Below are 20,896 nucleotides of genomic sequence, written 5' to 3'. Positions count from 1 at the left end.
GGACTTTTTACTCTTCTGTAAAAAATTTTATAATTAAGAAGAAAATTGGGCAGGCACACTGTACAGAAAATCCATACAAAATGAAATTCAAATATATCCACATTAGGAGATGTTATTAACCTGGAATAAAAGAAAGGTAACTTAAAATATTGCTTAAATTTTATTCTGGTCTACAGAGTAAGGTCCTGGTCCTGGTCTGCCTGCATGTATACCTGCAGGCCAGAAAAGGGCACCAGATCTCATTACAGATGGTTGAGAGCCACCATGTGGTTGCTGGGAATTGAACTCAGGACCTCTGGAAGAACAGCCAGTGCTCTTAACCACTGAGCCATCTCTCCAGCCCCAGCACACGGCTTTCTTTAATCCAGCACTTGGGAGACAAAGGCAGGTGGATCTCTCAGTTTGAGGCCAGCCTGGTCTACAGAGTAAGTTCCTGGTCCTGGTCCTGGTCCTGGTCCTGGTCCTGGTTTTTTGCCTGAATTTGTCAAATGTTAATGGACTAGATTACATAATGTAATCTAATCTAGTCTTGACTGTGTATATTGTATATACTTATTGGATATAATTTTTCTTGTATTAGTTATAAGCTTTTTTTAAAATTTTAGACAAAAAGAGAGGAAATGTGGTGTTATTGTGTTCCCCAAAATATTGTGTACCTTAATAAAGTTATCTGGGTTTTCTTTTCAAGACCAGGACCAGGACCAAAATTTATTAGGTTCACAATATTTTGGGGGGACCAGGACCAGGACCAGGACCAGGACGAGGTCTGGACAAATGATACAGGACTTGACAATTAACCCAAAAATTTTCTTTTCAAGATTCCTTAAAGATATCTTCACCCGTAGAAAGCAAAAAGAAAAAGAGAATAAGATATGAGATAGATCATTGAATCTACTCTGAGAAAAAAGATAAAGAATAATAGGATAAATAGGTAGATCACTGAATCTACACTGAAGAAAAAGGGGAAGATATAAAAATGACAAAAGGTAGACTACTGAATCTATTATGAAAAGAAAAAAATGAGAATATGGTTATGATAAGATAAAAAGGGAGATTATGGAATCTACTTTTAAAAAGGAACTACTTGTTTTAAATAAGATAAGTAATGAAAAAATTTTTTGTCTGAGTTTATCAGATGTTACTGGACTGGACATTGTTAATATATATAATGGAGTTTCTCTGAATCTGTCAAATATTAATGGACTAGACATCGTTAATGTAATCTTGACTGTGTATATTGTATATACTTACTGGATATAATTTTACTTGTATTAGTTATACGCTTTTTTTAAATTTTAGACAAAAAGAGAGGAAATGTGGTATTATTGTGTTCCCCAAAATATTGTGTACCTTAATAAAGTTATCTGGGCTTTCTTTTCAAGACCAGGACCAGGACCGGGACCAGGACCAGGAATTTATTAGGGTTCACAATATTTTGGGGGGACCAGGATCAGGACCAGGACCAGGCTGGCCTCGCACTGAGAGATCTGCCTGTCTTTGCCTCCCAAGTACTGGATTTAAGTAAGCTGTGCTCTGAGCTGGAGAGATGGTTCAGTGGTTAAGAGCACTGACTGTTCTTCCAGAGGTCCTGAGTTCAATTCCCAGAAACCACATGGTGCCTCTCAGCCCTCTGTAATGAGAATATGTATATATAATAAATAGCTAAAATCTTTTTTTAAAAAAAGCATAATAAATAGCTAAATGTTTTTAAAAAAAGTATAATAAATACCTAAATCATAAAAAATAAAAAAAAGTCGTGTGCCGCCACCACTCAGAGACAATGTCTCAAAAGACCAGGACCAGGACCAAAACCAGGACCAAAACCAGGACCAAAACCAGGACGAGGTCTGGACAAATGATACAGGACTTGACAATTAACCCAAAAATTTTCTTTTCAAGATTCCTTAAAGATATCTTCACCCGTAGAAAGCAAAAAGAAAAAGAGAATAAGATATGAGATAGATCATTGAATCTACTCTGAGAAAAAAGATAAAGAAATAATAGGATAAATAGGTAGATCACTGAATCTACACTGAAGAAAAAGGGGGAGATATAAAAATGACAAAAGGTAGACTACTGAACATATAATGAAAAGAAAAAAGAGAGAATATGGATATGATAAGATAAAAAGGGAGATTATGGAATCTACTTTTAAAAAGGAACTACTTGTTTTAAATAAGATAAGTAATGAAAATTTTTTGGTCTGAGTTTATTAGATGTTACTGGACTGGACATTGTTAATATATATAATGGAGTTTTTATCTGAATCTGTCAAATGTTAATGGACTAGACATCGTTAATGTAATCTTGACTGTGTATATTGTATATACTTACTGGATATAATTTTTCTTGTATTAGTTATAAGCTTTTTTAAATTTTAGACAAAAAGGGAGGAAATGTGGTATTGTATTCCCCCAAATATTGTGCACCCTAATAAACTTATCTGGGGTCAGAGACAGAGCAGCCACAATATTAAACATAGAAGTTAGGCAGTGGTAGCACACGCCTTTTAATCCTAGCATTCCAGAGGCAGAAATCCATGTGTTCAAGGATACAGCTAAGCATGGTGACTCACGCCTTTAATCTCAGAAAGCAAGCCTTTAATTCCAGGAAGTGGTGGTAGAAAGCAGAAAGACATATAAGGCGTGAGGACCAGAAACTAAAGGCATTTAGCTGGTTAGGCATTTGGCTGGTTAAGCATTAGGCTGGTTAAGCTTCAGGCTTTCGAGCAGCAGTTCAGCTGAGACCCACTGGGATGAGGACACAGAAGCTTCCAGTCTGAGGAAACAGGACCAGCTGAGGATCCAGCGAGGTGAGGTAGCTGTGGCTCGTTCTGTCTCTCTGATCTTCCAGTGTACACCCCAATAACTGGCCTCAGGTTTGATTTTATTCATAAGAACTTTTAAGATTCCTGTTACATCTTATGTACTTGCTCATGCTTATGTGGCAAGTACTACCAGCTAGCCCATCTCCTCAGCCCTTAAAACATTCTTTAACTGGATTGATAGATTTCATTTCTGACCAAACCAGAGGAAGCCCACTGCAGCCTGTGCTTTATTGCTAGAACATCTGGTAATGAATACAGTAGTAACGAAGTAAGTGATGGCAGGTAGACTGGACAGGGACTCGGAAGTGTGGGATGATGAGTATCTTCATTTTTGTTGTTGTTGTTGTTGTTATTTTGTTTTTTTTTCCTTCCTCTCTACTACCTGCTGGCTTTGATCAGAAGGCTGGCTGAAAGGGAAACTACCAATCAGAAATGATTAGAAAACAAGTTGAGGAAACCTTAGCATCCACCACAATGAAAGGAGACAAGGTTGCTGGGAGCAAGATAAAGTGTTGGGAACTACTCAGGGTTTTCCTTTCTGAGATTTGCCTGGTCAAGAAGCTGACACCTAAGACAGAGAGAGAAAAACTGTCCTTCTAGAGCAGCGGCTCTCAACCTTCCTAACGCCGCAGCCCCTCAGTTTAATACAGTTTGATACAGTTCTTCAGTTGTGGTCGCTGAAGGGTTCTAACGGGCCGGAGCACGGCAAATGTGGTACTGACAGGTTCTGTCCTTTTCTCTCTTCCTTGCTAAAAACTGTTAGACTACATTTCTAAAGTTAGCCCCCAAAGTACATTCCCTTATTTGGCCACTGACTCATTCCTGAGACTAAACACCAAGGTCCAAAAATCAAAATTCATTATTTGGCTAACATGTCCAGTCAGGATTTACCAACTCACTCTAGCACAGACTCTCACTTTTTCTCCTTGAAAATCCACTCCTGCAAAAAAACACCTGCTCTGTGCTGCTGCTAATGCTGCTGTTTGCTGTCCCCACGCCCCAACCCTGTGCTAAGAGTTTGGTGTCTGAGTGTGTCCTGTACTGACTCAGAGGGGGCCGCCCACCTGTAGACAAATTCCTAAACAGTCTTATTAAATAAGAAACACAGAACCAGAGTTAAAGCCAAAGAGATCAGAGCAAGAGCCATCTAGCTTTAGCTTACCACCAACAGTAGCTTCCCCCCAGAGAGTTTCCTCCTGTCTGACTTATCTTTTTTTTTTTTTTTTTTTTTTTTTTCCAGAGCTGAGGACCAAACCCAGGGCCTTGTGCTTGCTAGGCAAGCGCTCTACCACTGAGCTAAATCCCCAACCCCTGACTTATCTTTTTTATTGCCTTTCTGTTCTGCCTTCTCATTGGCTCTAAACCCAACCACATGATTTCCTCGTCCTTCCTGTCTATACAGACCTCCAGGTCTCTATGGTTGGTACTGGGATTAAAGGTTCTGTCACCACGCTTGGCTGTGTCCTTGATCACACAGAGACTCTGCCTGCCATGTGATCGGATTAAGGGCATGGGCTACCACTACCTGACTTCTGTTCTTGGCTTGCTAATGGCCTCTGATCTCCAGGCAAACTTTATTTATTAACATACAAATAAAATCACATTTCAGCACAATTAAAATATCACCACACCCACCCTTACAGTGACCCCAACCATAAAATTATTTTCATTTCTACTTCATAACTGTAATTTTGCTACTGTTATGAGTCATAATGTAAATATCTGTGTTTTCCTGTGGTCTCAGACAATCCCTGTGAAAGGGTCATTTGACCCCCAAAGGGTTTGTGACCCACAGATTGAGAACCCCTGTTCTAGAGGGAACAACTGGAAAGGGGGGGCTCTTAGGAGCCACAGAGAATGGAGCTTTGAAAGGGGTGTTGAAGTGGCCTAATTCTGGGTGGTGGTTTGTTATGTAGCAAAGGATAATTAAGACAAGGGTTCATGCCTGTCCTAGCCTGCTTAGATAAAACATGGACCAAAAACAACTTGGGAAGGAAAGGATTTATTTGGCTTACAGTCCATCATCAAGGGAAGTCAGGGCAAGAACTCCAGGCAGGATTCTGGAGACAGGACATAGAAGAACACTGCTTCCTGGCTTGCTTAGTTTGCTTTCTTAAACTGCCAGGTCCCACTGACTTTTACCTCCCACATCATCGATAAAATGTCCCACAGACGTGCCTATAGGTCTGTCTGATGCAGGCCATTCCTCAATGTTCCTTCTTCGCAGGCGACTATAGCTTGTGTCAGGTTCAAGAAAACTCTTCCCCAGCATGCACAAGGCCCTGGATTCAATCTCCAGCATAAAGATTGTCTGAGCAAAAAGGATTTAAAAAATATTCCATTCAAACGATGTTTTTAGAATATTTCCAATCAAATGCCAAAAGATGAAGTTATATATAGGATAAATATAAGTTCAGGGGGTGAGAAAGCAGGAACCCTGCAACTATAATCCACAAGTCTACCAAGGCTCTAATTGTTAAAGTTCGTGACCGATTTTTTGCCTTGGTTTTCTGAAAGAAGAGAGCTTCAGGACCCTGCCGAAACACAGCCAAGAACTGCTCCTTAAGGCAGAGATGGGGCTAGGAGAAACAGCCTCCAAACCGGCAAATCTCCAGGGGTGGCTTTATCTAGCCTCAGCTAGAAGCGAGGAAGTCAATCCTGCTTGGCCTGGGGCAGAAACCGGAAGGGTGTGGAAGGTGGAGGCAGTAGGGTAGAGGTGGGAGGTTTTCTGGAGAGTTCTAGGAGGCACAAGGGGATGAGGAACCCCACGGATCCCTGAAGGCAAGGTTTCAGTTATAAATCGGATCTGAGCTTCTCATCGCCTGGAACAACTAAAACGAGACTTGTGCTCACACTGGATTCTGATCTAAGAGATTAAGAAAAGGACGTCGTTAAGGAGCCAATCCCTTCCATTTCCTACCCTACACAGCAGAGCTAGCCAGGGAGTCCGCATCGCAATCCGACCACAATGACAGCCAGCGAGGCCCCACCTTCCCGCCGAGCCTCCACCTCTGCCTTGTTCGAATGACAACAGGCCAGGTCTCGCCCCAAGAGAGGCTCCGCCCCACTCGCCGCAGCCCCGCCTCCATCCCAACTCTCCGCCGTGGCAGCGGGCGAGGCCCCGCCCATTCAGCCCTGCTCTATCCCACCAAAATGATAGCCCTCAGGGCCACGCCCATTCCCCTGAGGACACGCCCCCCTTCCGAGCGACAGCCAGTGACGTTTCACCCTGCACACTCTGCCCCATTTCCTCCCGATTTACAACTACCGAGGCACCGCCCTTTCACCGTGGTCCTGCCCACCCGGACCGAGTGACAGCCGGAAGGCCCCGCCCCACCCGGTCGTTGACGCCCCCGGGCGGCCTAAAGCGCCACGCCTCGGTCGCGCATCCAGTCTGCCCCGCCTCAGCGCCGCGGGCCTGGTTGTCTCTGTTCGGGCCGCCCCCGAGGACGCTGTGTGGGCGGCCGGTGAGTGGGGAGGGGAGCATCCGGTGGGGTGGGCCTGCGGGGGACTCCCCCCACGGGGAAGAGAGATGCGACCGCGCCGGGCGGGACTGGAGCTCTGCTAGGATGAGGGCCAGCGGAGGCAGGGGGATGTCTGCCGGCTTAGGCTGGCGTCAGGCCTGGGGCGGGGCCGGTTCTGATTGACGCCTGGGGTCCTGGGGTGCCCGGCGGCTCTGATAGACACTTGGGGAGGACGCCCGGTAGCCTGATTGACGACTCGGGACCTCTGCGGCTCTGAGTCACGCCTCCCTGGTCGTTCCAGGGTTGCGGACAGATCCGGTTCCAGATTTCTGACGGGCCGTTGTGCGCTCTCTGCTCTCTGTGCTAGTGTCACGGCTCTGGCTCCGGTGAAGGGGTAGAGAGCCCTGTCCCCGCACCGACCGACCTGAAAAACCTGTTTCTTCCATAGCTGGGGCGGTGCGCAGACATCCTGACTTAAGAACTCTTCAAGTTCATTCCCACTCCAAACAGTTGTGCCGCACTCCTTTAAACCCTGGAAATTACAAATTCGTGTAATCGAATTCTGTGGGTTTTAAAAGTTTCAAGCGCACTGTGAGTTGCCTGGTTTTCATTTAAAGTCACACTAACCTTAGAGGACTAGATGTTTCTAAGGGCTCATTCTGTCTTTAAACAATTTTAAATGCAGCCATGGATAAACCGTGTCAGCCATTGGATAAACTCTGAGATGTTCGCTGAGGGGTCTCTACCTTGTGTGAACAACCGAGTGCACTCACATTTAATAACAGGCTGTGACTTTACCAGACATAAAATTGTTTTTTTTTTAACCTGTGTGTGTGTGTGTGTGTGTGTGTGTGTGTGTGTGTGTGTGTGTGTTCGTAGTCACGTGGTACCATACAGGCTTGCGGGGGTCAGAGGACCACAGGTGCTGGCCCTTGCCTTCCACCTTGTTTGAGGCAGTGTCTTTTCATTCCTTGCTGCTCTGCTGTCTACTCTAGGGCTAGGCTTTTCGGCCTTACAGCGTCTCACCCTAAGAGCTGGAATTACAGAAGCGTGCTCCTGCCTGGCTTAAGGTGCATTCTGGGGGTCCAAATTCAGGTTCTCTTGATGAGAAATGAGAGATCTAGAATAATGGACAGGCACAGACAAGATCTGGTAAAGTGTAGTGTGAGTGTGTGTTGGTGAGTTCGTGTATGTGTTTGGGTGAACTATAGGGTAAGTGCTTGTGTGTGTCAAGAGGAAAACCAGAAAAGTTGGAACACAGAAAAGAGGATAAAGTTGAAAATATAAATGCCCTGTAGAAATGCTCTGGGGAAATGCTCTGAATTGTATGACCTAACATTTTGATGACTTTCTTTCTAATTTGTAACATAATGGGATACTAGTCCAATACTAATTTGTAACTCTTCCAACTTAACATTTTCTCACTTAACATTTTCCTTAATCACTAAAAAGTCACACTAAACAACCAATTATTCATTTTAAAAATAATAGTAGTATTTCAGCTGTGTTTAATACCTGCTTGGAATGAAGAATCAGGGCTGAGAAAGGCGGTTACATTTGCCAAGGGTTTAAACACTGTCAAAGCTGTGACCCGATTCCTTACCAGTGTGTTCATACATTATCTGTACCTTTCTGCTTTTACACACAATAACACCTTTGCTTTTGGAAGATGCCAGCTCAGAATGCTGAGTGTTTGACCTGGTTGTTGTTTTTTAGTTGTTTATTTTTGTGGTTGTTGATTTCAACTTGACACAAGCTATCCTCTTCTGAACAAATGTCTCCATCAAATTGACATGTATGCGAGTCTGTGGGGCATTTTCTTGATTCATGACGGGGGAGGGCCCAGCCCACTGGGGGTGGTGCCCTCCCCACACAGGTGGTCCTGGGTTGTATAGGAAAGCAGATTGACCAAGCTAATAAGCAGTATTCCTCCATGGCCCCTACTTCAGTTCCCACCTTGTCTTCTCTGATGATAGAAGCCAATCAAACCCTGCGCTACCTAAATTGCTTTTAGTCATGATACTTACCTGAGCCATAGAAACTCTAAGACAGTGTTACAGGTGACCTGAAGCTATTGTTTTGAATGCCCAGGAGTTCTTATGTGTACTTGTTGGAAAGGGGGAAATAAGGGATTTTTTTTTTTTTGCGGGGGTGGGTGGGTGGGGAGAGAGATCTTACATGATTTTTATTTTGAAATAATTTGAGTTTTTAAAAATATGCAAGAATATTGAGTTCTCATGTGCCAGCCTCCCCGATGCTAACTCCTTGTATGTTCTTAGTACAGTTCCTGAGCACAGAAACCAACACTGACACAGTTGCATTAGTGACCTGCGGGCCTTGGTCAGAGCTCCAGTCTCCACTCACTGCAGGTTGTATTTAGCTGTGGTATGTCCTTAGCTTTTAACAAAGGCATCCTCCCACACAAGATGACCAGGTACAGAGCTGTGCCATAGAGCTGGCCTGCTAGGAAGCCAACAACCTTTCTTAAATTCATCTCCTGGACACCGTGTCTTAGAAAGGATGCCTATCTTCCTTTCTTGTGCATACAAGCTGCTGTTTGAGTAAATCACATACTAAAAGGGTACCCTTTCTTGTGTATATGTCTGAAGACCGGAAGTCACCTCAGGTGTTTTCTTCAGTTACTCTCTACCTTTTTTTTTTAAAGTCAGAGTCCCTCATTAGCCCAGAACTCATTGATTAGGCTAGGCTGGCTGACTAGGGAGTCCCCAGGGCCCCACCTCTCTCCACCTGCCCAGCATTAGGATTACAAGCTTATGCTTCAATGACCAGCATTTTAATGTGGGTCTGGGGATTGAACTCAGGTCCTCATGCTTGCAATGGCAAGCAGTTTACAGACTGAGCCATCTCCTCAGCCCTACCAGTATACCCACCCAGGTATCAATTCCAAGCCATCTGTGTTACAGAATAGAAGGACTGGCCAGGTAATCCACATGTCTTAACTTCTTTATCAGGATAGGAACTCCACCAGGAATTCCTTTTAAAGCATTGTGCCAAGTGCCAACTCCTTTCTCCAGATATGTTCCAACCCTGGCGATTAAAATTACAGCCTTTCTTCTTGGGCACCCTTCTCATTCCAGCATGCTCAGAGATGCTCCATTCTCTCATAAGACGTGCCTGTTCTGCTTCTCCATGGAGAGTAATTGTTCCTGTTTCTCACTGAGTCTGAAATAAGGCTGTGTGTGTGTGTGTACGTATGTGTATGTGTTTGTACACGCATGTGTGTCTGTTTGGAACAGGTCTCCCTCTGTAACACAGACTGTTCTGAACTCTCTGTGGCTCAGGCTAGCCTTAAACTTGACATCTCCCCGTTTTAGCCTCCAGAGTGCTGGGATCACAGATTTGAACCACCAATCCTAATTTAATAAGATGGTTCATATTGTGCATGGTTTCCTTTGCAACCTTGGTATTTGTGACAATTCCACCGACTAACTTAAAATCACAAAGAACATAATCCCCAGAACATGGTACCTTTCATTCTTCCCTTGGTCTTCTATAGAATCCCCTCTGCTGTCTCCATGCACAACCACCCCACCTCACCCCCTCCCGGTGAACTCTGTCTTTCTCTGCATCTTAAGCACCATTCAGATCCACCTCTTGGGAGCCAAGGATCCAGTGGCTAATGTGAAAACCAGGTGTCAGGTAGGTGATTGGTAATTCAGCACACCTTGAAAGACACCACAGCCCTGCACAGCATTCTAGAGCCTGAGCAGGGCCTCAGAGAAACCTTGGCTGCTCACATTTCTGGTTGCTCTCTCTGTTGCCTTGGCCTGCAGTCTTGACCAAGGTGGAAGCTGAACACAGAAGAGAAAATCGTCCTACCCCAGTGCCCTGAAGGTTGGGCTGTTGAATCATGGATACTTTTTAGATTGCTCCTGCCACAGCCACACCTGCAATACACCAAAGCCTCATGTTTCTGTCTAGTATTTTGGTTCCACCTTTCTGTTCCCTCTGGATGATAATGGTGGAGCAAATGCCCTTGGTGAAAGTGAGTCAGAGAACTCAGTTTCGGCTGAAGCTGCTTTTCACCGCACAACCCTTACTCCTCATCCTGTCAGGGATGCCAGTGGACAAAGTGGAGCAGACCAGCAAGAGTCTGTCACACCCACATCCCCACTGCATGCAGAGCACAGAGCACATGGGGACCCTGCAGACAGGACCACCCAAGAGGTATCTTATATGAAGAAGGAGGTCAGGAGAGGACATATTAGTGCTGTCATAGTGTGGGGACATAAATGCTCTGAGTGGAGAGAGGGAGGAGAGGCCAGTGGTCGAAGAGTGGGTATGCTCTATAGGAAACCATTCTCCTGGTACCTGCAGCTCAGTGGATGGCCCAGTTGCTGTGTGACTGAGCACAGCTACAGAAAAGCAGTTGGTCCACAGTGGAGCCTAGGCAGTTCTGGCACTTGTGATAGAACTAAAATTGTGTGTGTGTTGTATGTGCACATGTATGGTAGGTGTGCATTCCTATGTACTCACATTCTGAGGCCAGAGGAGAATACTGGGATTCTGACTTTATCCTTCTCTGCTTTATTCCTTTGAAACAGGTCTCTCACAGAAACTAAGAGAGTGTCCAGCAAGCCCCAGAGATCCCAGTCTCCATTCTCCCACAGCTCCAGGGTTATTGATATGCATGTCCACACCTGGCTTTTTTGTTTTGTTTAGTTTTTTGTTTTCCAAGATAGGGTTTCTCTGTGTAACAGCCCTGGCTGTCCTAGAACTCACTCTGTAGACCAGACTGACCTTGAACTCACAGAGATCTGCCTGCCTCTGTCTCCTGAGTGGTAGGATTAAAGGCGAGCATGAGCCACCACCGCCCGGCTCACACCTGACTTTTTATGTGGGTTCTGGGGATTTGAACTTAGCTCACATCTTCTGATGTTACTGTGTATTTAGTATACATTTTATATGGAGTAAATGTGTATAGTTTTCTTAATTGTGTGAGGAGTTAGCATCTGTATTAATAGCTAAGTATAATTTTTAATGAGTATAGTTGGATCTGTTTCCTATTGTAAGTGGTCCTGCCATACCACATACATAGTATATAGTCATCTGTTGGTGGATGTTTGGATAGTAGCTTGTTTCTTTTGTTGTTGTTTCTTTGCATAAGTACACAAATAAATAGAATAAAATCTGTTTTGTCTTTTTTTTTTTTTTTTCCAGAGTTGAGGACCGAACCCAGGGCCTTGCGCTTGCTAGGCAAGTGCTCTACCACTGAGCTAAATCCCCAACCCCAGAATAAAATCTGTAAATGACTTTTATATTCACATTTTGTTCAAAGATCTTTTAGAGACAAATTTTGTTAATATAGTAGTAATGAACATCTAGATATATTTTCTTTAATTTTCTTCTTGGGGTAATTTCATGGAAATGATACTGTGACGTTAACGTGTAGACATTTATATTTCTTTTTTTTTAAATATTTATTTATTTATTATGTATACAGTGTTCTGCCTTCATGCCAGAGAGGGCATCAGATCTCATTATAGATGGTTGTGAGCCACCATGTGGTTGCTGGGATTTGAACTCAGGACCTCTGGAAGAGCAGCCAGTGCTCTTAACCTCTGAGCCATCTCTCCAGCCCCGACATTTATATTTCTTATTGTTGGTTTGCTTTCTGGAAGGTGGTAGGTTACAGAGTCTGTCCACAGTGTGTGAAGATGTCTGATTTTCCATACATGTACACAAGCTGAGTTCTTCCCATTTTTCAGCTTTGGCAAATTGGAAATGGGGATGTTTATTTTATTTTTTTTATTAGTGACCTTGAACATCTTTTCAGATGTGGTTGGTATACTTCTTTTGAGAGCTTTGTTTTTGTATTTGGTGGTTTGTTGTTTCAATTTGTCCCCCGTTAATTTCTAGGAACTCTGCAGGTGAGGGATATTAACACTTGCTTGTCATATGTTGCCAATATTGTTAAGGGTCTGCCTTGGGTAATGAATGGCACAGAGTCTCTTAAGTGAGAATAAGTAGTGAGCAATGTTTATTATGGGTTTCTAGGAGTTTTCATGTACCTGCTTTGAAGAGAAGCCTGTTCTGGTTTTCTCAGCAAGACTGTTTTATGACCTGGTAATTATGAATAAGGTAGACTATTAACTACCTCAGACAATGTAGAAATGTTCAACTGTGCTGACCTTTGATGCATGTCCACACACTCTGAATACTTCTTTCTCTTTCCAGAGTTCTCACTCACCCCAGTTGAAAGCCTTATGGTTATATGTGACAAACAGAAGGTTGTCATTCCCCAGCCACCTTAGTAGCTGTTTGGAAGCATTAGCTGATGCCTTCTTCGAACTTAGCCTGTTGGTCTAAACCCTTTCTAGCACACCCGATCTGGTCTGATCTTAGAAGCTGAGCAGGTCCAGACTTGGATGAAAGGGCTTAGCATGATGGTGACCCTGGTTTCCATGAGTCTTCACATAGCATTTGGGTGCATCTGCAGATACAGTGTTATAACTTCTTTTCTGCTTCTGGGATAAAACACCTTGACCAAAGCAACTTAGGGGAGGCAGAGGCAGAAGCTTGAGACAGCTTATTACATGACATCCACAGCCAAGAGCACAGAGAAAAAAATGTGCCCAAGCTGCCTGCTAGCTGCTTAAACTCAGCTGGCTTTTTTCACTCTTGTACATTTCGTGGCCCAGTCTAGGTGCCACCCACAATGGGCTGGATCTTCCTACACCAATTAACAATTACGACTCTCCCACCACCATAGCTTTAGCTAGCCTTATCCAGATGCTTCCTTAAATGAAACTCTTCTCTAAGGAGCTTCTAAGTTGACATTTGAAACTATCACACTGTGTTTCCAAGATATCATTAACTGGGCAGTGGTGGTGCGTGCCTTTAATCCCAGCACTCTAGAGGCAGAGTCAGGCAGATCTCTGTGAGTTCAAGGCCAGCCTGGTCTACAGAGTGAGTTCCAGGACAGCCAAGGCTACACAGAGTTTTTCAAGGCTACCCTGTCTTGAAAAACAAAGCAAAAGGCTGGGAGGTAGTAGGAGGAAGGACAGGGGAATCCGTGGCTGATATGTAAAATTAAATTAATTATTTAATTATTTAATTAATTATTTAATTTCATTGAGACTGACTCCAAAGGCTGACAGCCTTAAGAGTTAGTGAGTAAAGTATTAGACTTGCCCTGGCAAATTCCAGCTTAGAGGCTCCTGTAGAAAGCGCTCTTGGGAGACAATGCATCATGGTTGGGAGGTGTGACAGTGGGAGTATGAGACAGTGGGTCACATGCCATCTGAAGTCAAGACGCAGAGACGGATGAAAGCTGGTGTTGAGTTTACTTCCCCACTTACTCGTTCAGGCTCTTGCTCCCATGGAGCTGACTGTTGACATCCCTTGCCCACCATGTTGGGCTGTATCTCCCCAGAGTGTGAGCCAGAATCAGTACTTTCTCCCTCATGTCGTTTCCTGTCAGATACTTGGTCCCAGTGATGAGGTCAATGACTATCACAGAATGTAACAAAAGGCATCAGTTTACCAAAGCCCCAACTCTAGACACAAAACAAAGGGTTGTAGTAGTGAGAGGAGGCCAGGTGCTTTACTTGTTAGCTCTCCCTGTGTCAGAGTTCATGACTGATAGCTACTCAAGGGAGGTGTTCCCGTGGGCAGTGCAGCTCCTCTCTGTGGTTTAGGAAACCAGACTATTCTGTCTCTACCATCCCAGGGGTCCCTGGAGAGGGGGAGAAAAAGGTGAGGGAGGGATGTTTCCTCCCCGAGGGCACTGGCCTGGAGTTGGAATTCTTGATTTCTTACATACCTGGAATTTAGTCTGTGTCCATGTAGCACAAGCAGACTGGGACAAGTTGTCCAGACATGTGCAAGGGTGAAGAAGGGGAGTGACCATTCGGTGTCTGTCACGTGACTTAACTGCAGACTCAGGTTGTCAGTGCTGCACTCTCTTGGTCTTTGGTCCTTTGTCAGAGCTGATTGCACTCTTTTTACAATAAAGACTTTCTACTGTATCCTGCTGTGTGAACTCTGCCCCTCAGACCTTTGTTTACTCCCCTGGAAGGAATGCCTCCTCCTACCCAGGGAATTCCTCAGGCAAGATGTTTCCTCTTCCTAGTTTAGCAAGTTCAAAGACATTATGCAAACAGCCCCATTCAGCCCTGGGCAGCATCTGGTGAAAGTGATGGGAGCTACTCTGTATGGTTATCACTGCTTCTCTGTCCCTATCTAGCAACAAAAACTTAAGAGATGCCCAGGGGCCCTTCACCTGGAGTCCCCTGGTTCTGTTGAATCTCTAATTTGATTCAGTTCCTCTGCACCTGTCACTGGAGGGTGGAAACACTGGTCAAGGTTGTTTATTTTGTGGCTGCTGAGTAGTTTTGTTTTTTTTTTTTTTTTTTTGGGGGGGGGTTGGTAGCTTTTGTTATCTTTTTTTTTCCTAATATTTACTATATATACAGTATCCTGTCTGCATGTATGCCTACATGCCAGAAGAGGGCATCAGATCTCATTATAGATGATTGTGAGCCACCATGTGGTTGCTGGGATTTGAACTCAGAACCTCTGAAAGAGCAGCTAATGCTCTTTACCTCTGAGCCAACTCTCCAGCCCCAGCTTTTGTTATCTTATCTTGAAACATTTAATTTTGCTGAATTAAGTGTCAGACCCCAGCATCTACAGTGTAACAAACTGGGGGCCACAAAACACCTGTAACTCTGAAGAATACAAAGACCTGGGTTCAAGCACAGCACACACATGTGCATATACTCATAGAGGTACATACAAGTTAATTAATTAGTTCTCTTATTAAAAACCAAGAAGGAAAAAGTAATAAATTGTGTATCTATTAGTAGGATTTAGTGGAATTAGGTGAGTAGATACTTAGGCCAGCCCCTCCTGTGCAGTGGGCAGTCAGTAAAGTGACCTTTCCCTGCTGACAAAAACCCTGCTTACCTCTCTGTGTGTCCTTCACCTAGTGTGGCAGCTGCTCCCAGGAAACAGCTCTACTCTGTGTCCTTTGACTGTGGTTGCTATTGTTCTCACTGCATCATTAACAGTGAAATTCAGACAGATTTGTTTTCAGTTGTGTGTATATAGACATATAGTGCACACCTTTAATCCCAGCCTTCAGGAGGCAGAGGCATGTGGATCTCTAGGAGTATGAAGTCAGCCTGGTCTATCTACATAGCAAATTCCAAGCCTGCCAGGGCTACATAGTGAGACCTTGTCTCAAAAAGAAAATAAATAAATAAATAAATGTATACATACACACACATATATATCGTGTATATATATGTATATGTGTGATATATATAACTTATATATAAGATATATGTAGAGAGAATGTGTGTGTGCATGTGTGTGTGTACATTATCTGGTTAGTAGAAGGGTTTGTCTGAGTCCATCTGCTGCCCTGGAAGTGGAAATCCTGGCTTGTGTTCTTACTCAATGTGTCACTTTTAGCATGTATAGTTTGAACAAAAGTTTCTTCAGTGACTCTGCCTAGAGGGATTAGTGCAGTGGCTAGCATATTGCTTTCTTCCCATAATAACTAGCTTTTGCTTTTTGTTTTAATTTTCAGTAAGTTTGTCCAAAATGAGAGTGACTTTATCAACTTTGGATACTTGTGAGAGCTCCTTCACACCTTTAGTGGTCATAGAACTCGCCCAAGATGTCAAAGAAGAAACCAAAGAATGGCTCAAAAACAGAATTATCGCTAAAAAGAAAGATGGAGGTTAGTGAGATAGTTACTCTATCAGCTTGGTCATGGTTAGTTACGGATGTGTGTTGGCAAATATGTTTTATATGCTATCTCTTGGCTCTGTATTACCTGTCTGGGGCTTGAAAGGAGATCTTAAATCACCACTACACTGAAAATCCTCACCAAATTGTGGGCCATGTGAGTGGCTTTCCTCGGGTTTCTAAAGACCATGCTTAAGACAGTGCCTGGAGGGAGCGTGGCACATGCATGGTAGGAGCATCATAGGTACTTCTCATGTGAGCAGACATGATGCGCTGAGCACCATGGGTCGTTGTGATGCCAAGGGAAGGACACATCTGATCTCTGCCTCTAGACACTACTGTCCAGGTGGGTAAAATAAACACTAATTCCTAGAACATCCAGTGAAAATCCAATTAGTGGATGAACTGTCAGAGCAGTGCACAAATTGTGGCTGCTATGATAGAAGAAAGGAAGGCAAAGTTTGACAGTGCTTTGTGGAATGGTGGAGATAACTTCTGACTCTGTGGCTTAGTTCTCTCTTGAAGAGTAGCAGGAGCTTGGACTGGTGAAAAAATTGAGGGTTTTGAATAACAAGACAGCCCCTAGACTACATAGAACCACCAGCTGTGGCAGCTGAGGACTGAAGTCAAGCCCTTAACAATGACTGTAAACTGATGCCTTAAGAATAGACTTTTTAAATCAAAGTGGCAATACAACATGTTTTTAAAAGTAATTGAACCAAAAGGAAAGAGTATTTGCTGAAATTTGAGATATTTTCAGTTGGACTGGAGCCTCCTCTTCACCCTTCTGTGATTTAAGAGTAAGTCCAGTGAGTTCTCAGCTTCCTTTGCTCTGGCCTTGTGTCTTAGGGACACTAGGGAGAAGGAACAGTTGCACTGCTCCACTTGGGCAATTGAGGAGAAAGTACCTTGGATCCCCTGGGGGAGGATGTACATTTACTACCACTGTTTGATTTTATTATTTTTAAATTCCTGTTAAACTGTGGTAAACAAAACAAACAAAAAGCCAGAACTATTTTTTTTTTTTTTTTTTTTTTTTGGTTTTTCGAGACAGGGTTTCTCTGTGTAGCTTTGCACCTTTCCTGAAACTCGCTTTGGAGACCAGGCTGGCCTCGAACTCACAGAGATCCGCCTGGCTCTGCCTCCCGAGTGCTGGGATTAAAGGCGTGCGCCACCACCGCCCGGCGTAAGAACTATTTTTAAAAATATAAACGTGAGGGGCCTGTTGGGTTTGAGATGACTAGGAAGCAGGCTGGCACCCTAGAGACTGCAGAATGGGAGGGCTATGAGGCTCTAGAAGAAAACCCAGGGTCTCCACAGCCTTCACAGGTGTGCCTAGGAACCTCAGGTTCACTCTCTGTGGAGGGTTGGGTGCTAGGATGGTGGGGCCAGGCTTCTGTGGAGGGCTAGAGCGAGATTTCACGGAGAAGGAAGACACCATCTTCCTCTCCCACCCCCAGCCTCACATCTAATTCAGTTTATAAAATGCAGGAACAAGACTTCCAATAATTCTGGGTGCATATTTTTGACCCATTTAGGACAAAAGAATGAATTGTAGAGAAACCAGGGGATTGTCCAAGAAGTAACGTGTTGAGGCCTCTATCCATTAAAGGCCGTGCTTGATGAATCCGTCTAACCTCTCAGGACTTGAGCCCCTTGGGGTCCCTTTCTTAACGAAGAGCCAAGAGAAGAGATTGTCACATGTCTGACACAGGGAGATGGGGAAGCAGATGAAGAGCAGTGTGCCAGGAGGAAGATAAAGAGCTCAGCCCTCAGAGGCAGAAAGAGAAGCCACCCACAAATGAAGAATGTGTTAGAAAGAACCTTGTAGGAAAAGCAACTTTTACAGAGTGAAAACATAAAATCCCATGTGAAAAATCATAAAGTGGTTGCATAACGTTAGCAAGACCTCCAAGAACAAAGAGCAAAATGGGAGGGTGAAGGAAGCACCACCAGCCCAGGAGGCTCACACCAAATAGAAGGATGAGGAGATAAGGAGAAGTCAGTAGAGAGGATCTAGGGACCCATTCCAGCTTCCAGGGAAAGAGGTAGCCTGTGACCAGCTGTAGCAATGAAAGTTCCAGAACCCTGGGGATGAAGATGCAACGGTCTTGGGTCTTGCAGGAACAAAGAAAACAAAGCCAGGTCTCAGAAGTGCTGATGTAGAAGCAGTGGGGTCCTCTTCAGTTCCGAAGGAAAGGGTCTTAGTCTAGAGTTCTGGACATACGTAGCCAGTAGAGCAAAGGAGTACAGAGAGGTTCCTCCAGTAAAACTATTGACAGGGTTCCCTTATGTCAGTGTGTCAAGGGGAGACTTACCCAGAGCACAGAAAATAGAGTTGTGAAGTGTAGATCAGGCAGTGAATAAGACAAACTTTGGTGAGTGCAAGCCAGTGAGAGTCACTTGCCAGACTGACTTTTCACAACAGCAGTGGCAGGTGTAACCTCCTGGAGGTTACACCAAGTCTCCTCCCATAGAGGGGCCTTCCTCACACTCAAGAGGGTCAGCTTTGATTTTCCATGCCAATGACACTTAGCTGGGACTTGGAGATGTAAGAGGTATACTGGGAAAAGACACACACAGCAATGTGTGTAGGAAGCTGCAGCCTGGTGAAGGTATGACCCTTCTGCAAGGAACAGCCTTGAACACAGCCCGACCAATTCAGTGCTTCTTTTAGTAGGGGCTAGGAAGATGGTTCATGTAGGAGATAGAAAGGTGGCTCAGTAGGGACTGGGGAGATGGGCCAGCAGGGGCTGGGGAGATGGGTCAGCAGGGGCTGGGGAGATGGGTCAGCAGGGGCTGGGGAGATGGGTCAGCAGGGCCTGGGGAGATGGGTCAGCAGGGGCTGGGGAGATGGGTCAGCAGGGGCTGGGGAGATGGGTCAGCAGGGCCTGGGGAGATGGGTCAACAGGGGCTGGGGAGATGGGTCAGCAGGGGCTGGGGAGATGGGTCAGTAGGGCCTGGGGAGATGGCTCAGTAGGGCCTGGGGAGATGGCTCAGTGGTGGCTGGGGACATGGGTCAGCAGGGGCTGGTGTGGTGGTATTGTGTTCCCCAAAATATTGTGTACCTTAATAAACTTATCTGGGGTCAGAGAACAGAAAAGCCACAAGATACGTAGGCTAGAAAATGTTAGCACACGCCTTTAATCCTAGCATTCCAGAGACAGAAATCCCTCTGGATCTCTGTGAGTTCAAGGCCGCATTGGAAACAGCCAGGCATGGTGACTCATGCCTTTAATCCCAGAAAGCAGCCTTTAATTCCAGGGAGTGGTGGTAGAAAGCAGAAAGGTTTATAAGGAGTGAGGACCAAAAACTAGAAGCATTTGGCTGGTTAAGCATTTGGCTGGTTAAGCATTTGGCTGGTTAAGCTTTCAGGCTTTCTAGCAGCAGTTCAGCTGAGAGCCATTTGGAGATAAGGACTCAGAGGCTTCCAGCTGAGGAAACAGGACCAGCTGAGGAACTGGCAAGGTGAGATAGCTGTGGCTTGTTCTATCTCTCTGATCTACCAGCATTGACCCCAATAACTGGCCCCAGGTTTGATTTTATTAATAAGACTCTCTAAGATTCCTGCTACAGGCTGGGGACATGGGTCAGTGGTGGATGGGGAGATGGGTCAGTGGGGAATGGGCTTGGCATGCAAGCAGGAGGACCTCTTTGTATCTCTAGTACCTGCACCCAGGTACACTGATGAAATTTTGTAATCCCAGAACAGGGACTGCAGATCCAGGGGTATCCCTGCGAGCTACTGGCCAGGCAATCTAGCTAAATTGGTGAGTTCCCATTCAGTGAGAGACCATGTCTCAAAAATGAGGAGAACAATTGAGGAAGACATTCAACGTTACCTCTGGCCTGCATATGCACATCCATACACGTATATATTCACAAGTGCACTCAAATACACACGTATGTACACATGTGCACACATATGCACAAACACAAGCAATTAACTTCTATTCCCACCTTCCTTATATTTCTTTTTAATTGGATAATACATTTAAATTGCTAATATAATTTCATTTCCTTATGCCAAGTAGAAACATATTTTTATAGATTTTCATTTTTTGAAAGTTTGTGTCTGTTTTGTTCTATACTGCACTATCTTGTGTTTGACAGGTGCCCAGCTGCTGTTTAGACCACTGTTAAATAAGTCTGAGAAAGAGACAATAGAAAACCAGAATTTATACCTCGTTGGTGCCTCCAACATCAGACTGTTACTTGGGGCAGAAGCAGTAGGACTGGTGAAGGAGTGTACAGATGCTGCCATGCGGGCCTTCACCTACAGAACCCGCCACAACTTTAAAGGCTTCCACGGTGAGCACCATGGCTTTTTTTTTTTACCCAAATGTGTTTGCTGCATAGAAGTATTTGATGAGATCATGGTTCTATATAGTACCAAATCTATATAGTACTCAATATCTAGGCTTTGTGGGCCTTAGTCTGTACTCAGTTTCTCAGTTCTGCTGTTTGGAGGAAAACAGTAGCCATTGACCATAAGTAAATGAATGGACTGGCTGTGCAGAGTCCTTGGGCTATAACTTACCCTGTCTGGAGTAGATGAACAAAAGTTAGAATGTGTGTTTTATTTATATGGTTCTAATTTTAGTAATAAATATGCATGGGTAAATGTAAGAGTTCAGTATTCAGAAACCTCACTTCTTGAGTTTTCTGGCTCCTTCTGATGTGGTGGGATGATGGGCGTATCCTGGCATTTAAAGGGCATCTCAAAGAGAATATTCTGGAGTCAATCAGGGCCTCAGGCTTTCTGAAGGAGGGGTACTTGCTTCAAGTACATGGGCTTCTGGCAGCGCTGTTGGAGTTAGAACATGGAATTAGGCCTCTTGGTACCAACTCACTGCAGAACTTTTCACCTCAAAGATATGGTGAT

The 20,896-nt window shown here is 44.5% G+C and overlaps 1 protein-coding gene and 1 long non-coding RNA gene across 2 annotated transcripts in view; one reads left to right on the top strand and one right to left on the bottom strand.

Moving 5' to 3' along the window:
* Positions 1 to 4,813: 4,813 nt before the first annotated feature.
* Positions 4,814 to 6,628, bottom strand: LOC131915569 (uncharacterized). The gene is made up of 2 exons (XR_009380364.1): positions 6,056 to 6,628; positions 4,814 to 5,693 (listed from the first exon to the last, which is right to left on the bottom strand). It is a non-coding gene; the product is annotated as an uncharacterized LOC131915569 (long non-coding RNA).
* The window catches only part of Ano10 (anoctamin 10), a 127,276-nt gene continuing 112,244 nt past the window's right edge, over positions 5,865 to 20,896 (top strand). Inside the window, exons 1-3 of the mRNA XM_059268960.1 lie at positions 5,865 to 6,294; positions 15,851 to 16,003; positions 20,125 to 20,322. Of these exons, the coding sequence (XP_059124943.1) occupies positions 15,865 to 16,003; positions 20,125 to 20,322 (337 nt within the window). The 5' untranslated portion in view covers positions 5,865 to 6,294; positions 15,851 to 15,864. The remainder of the gene's footprint in view (positions 6,295 to 15,850; positions 16,004 to 20,124; positions 20,323 to 20,896) is intronic.

The sequence above is a fragment of the Peromyscus eremicus genome, chromosome 7, assembly GCF_949786415.1.
Source record: "Peromyscus eremicus chromosome 7, PerEre_H2_v1, whole genome shotgun sequence".
In the NCBI taxonomy this organism is placed as follows: Eukaryota; Metazoa; Chordata; class Mammalia; order Rodentia; family Cricetidae; genus Peromyscus; species Peromyscus eremicus.
The sequence above is the reverse complement of the archived record's forward strand: the minus strand, read 5'-3'. Positions and strand labels throughout refer to the sequence as shown.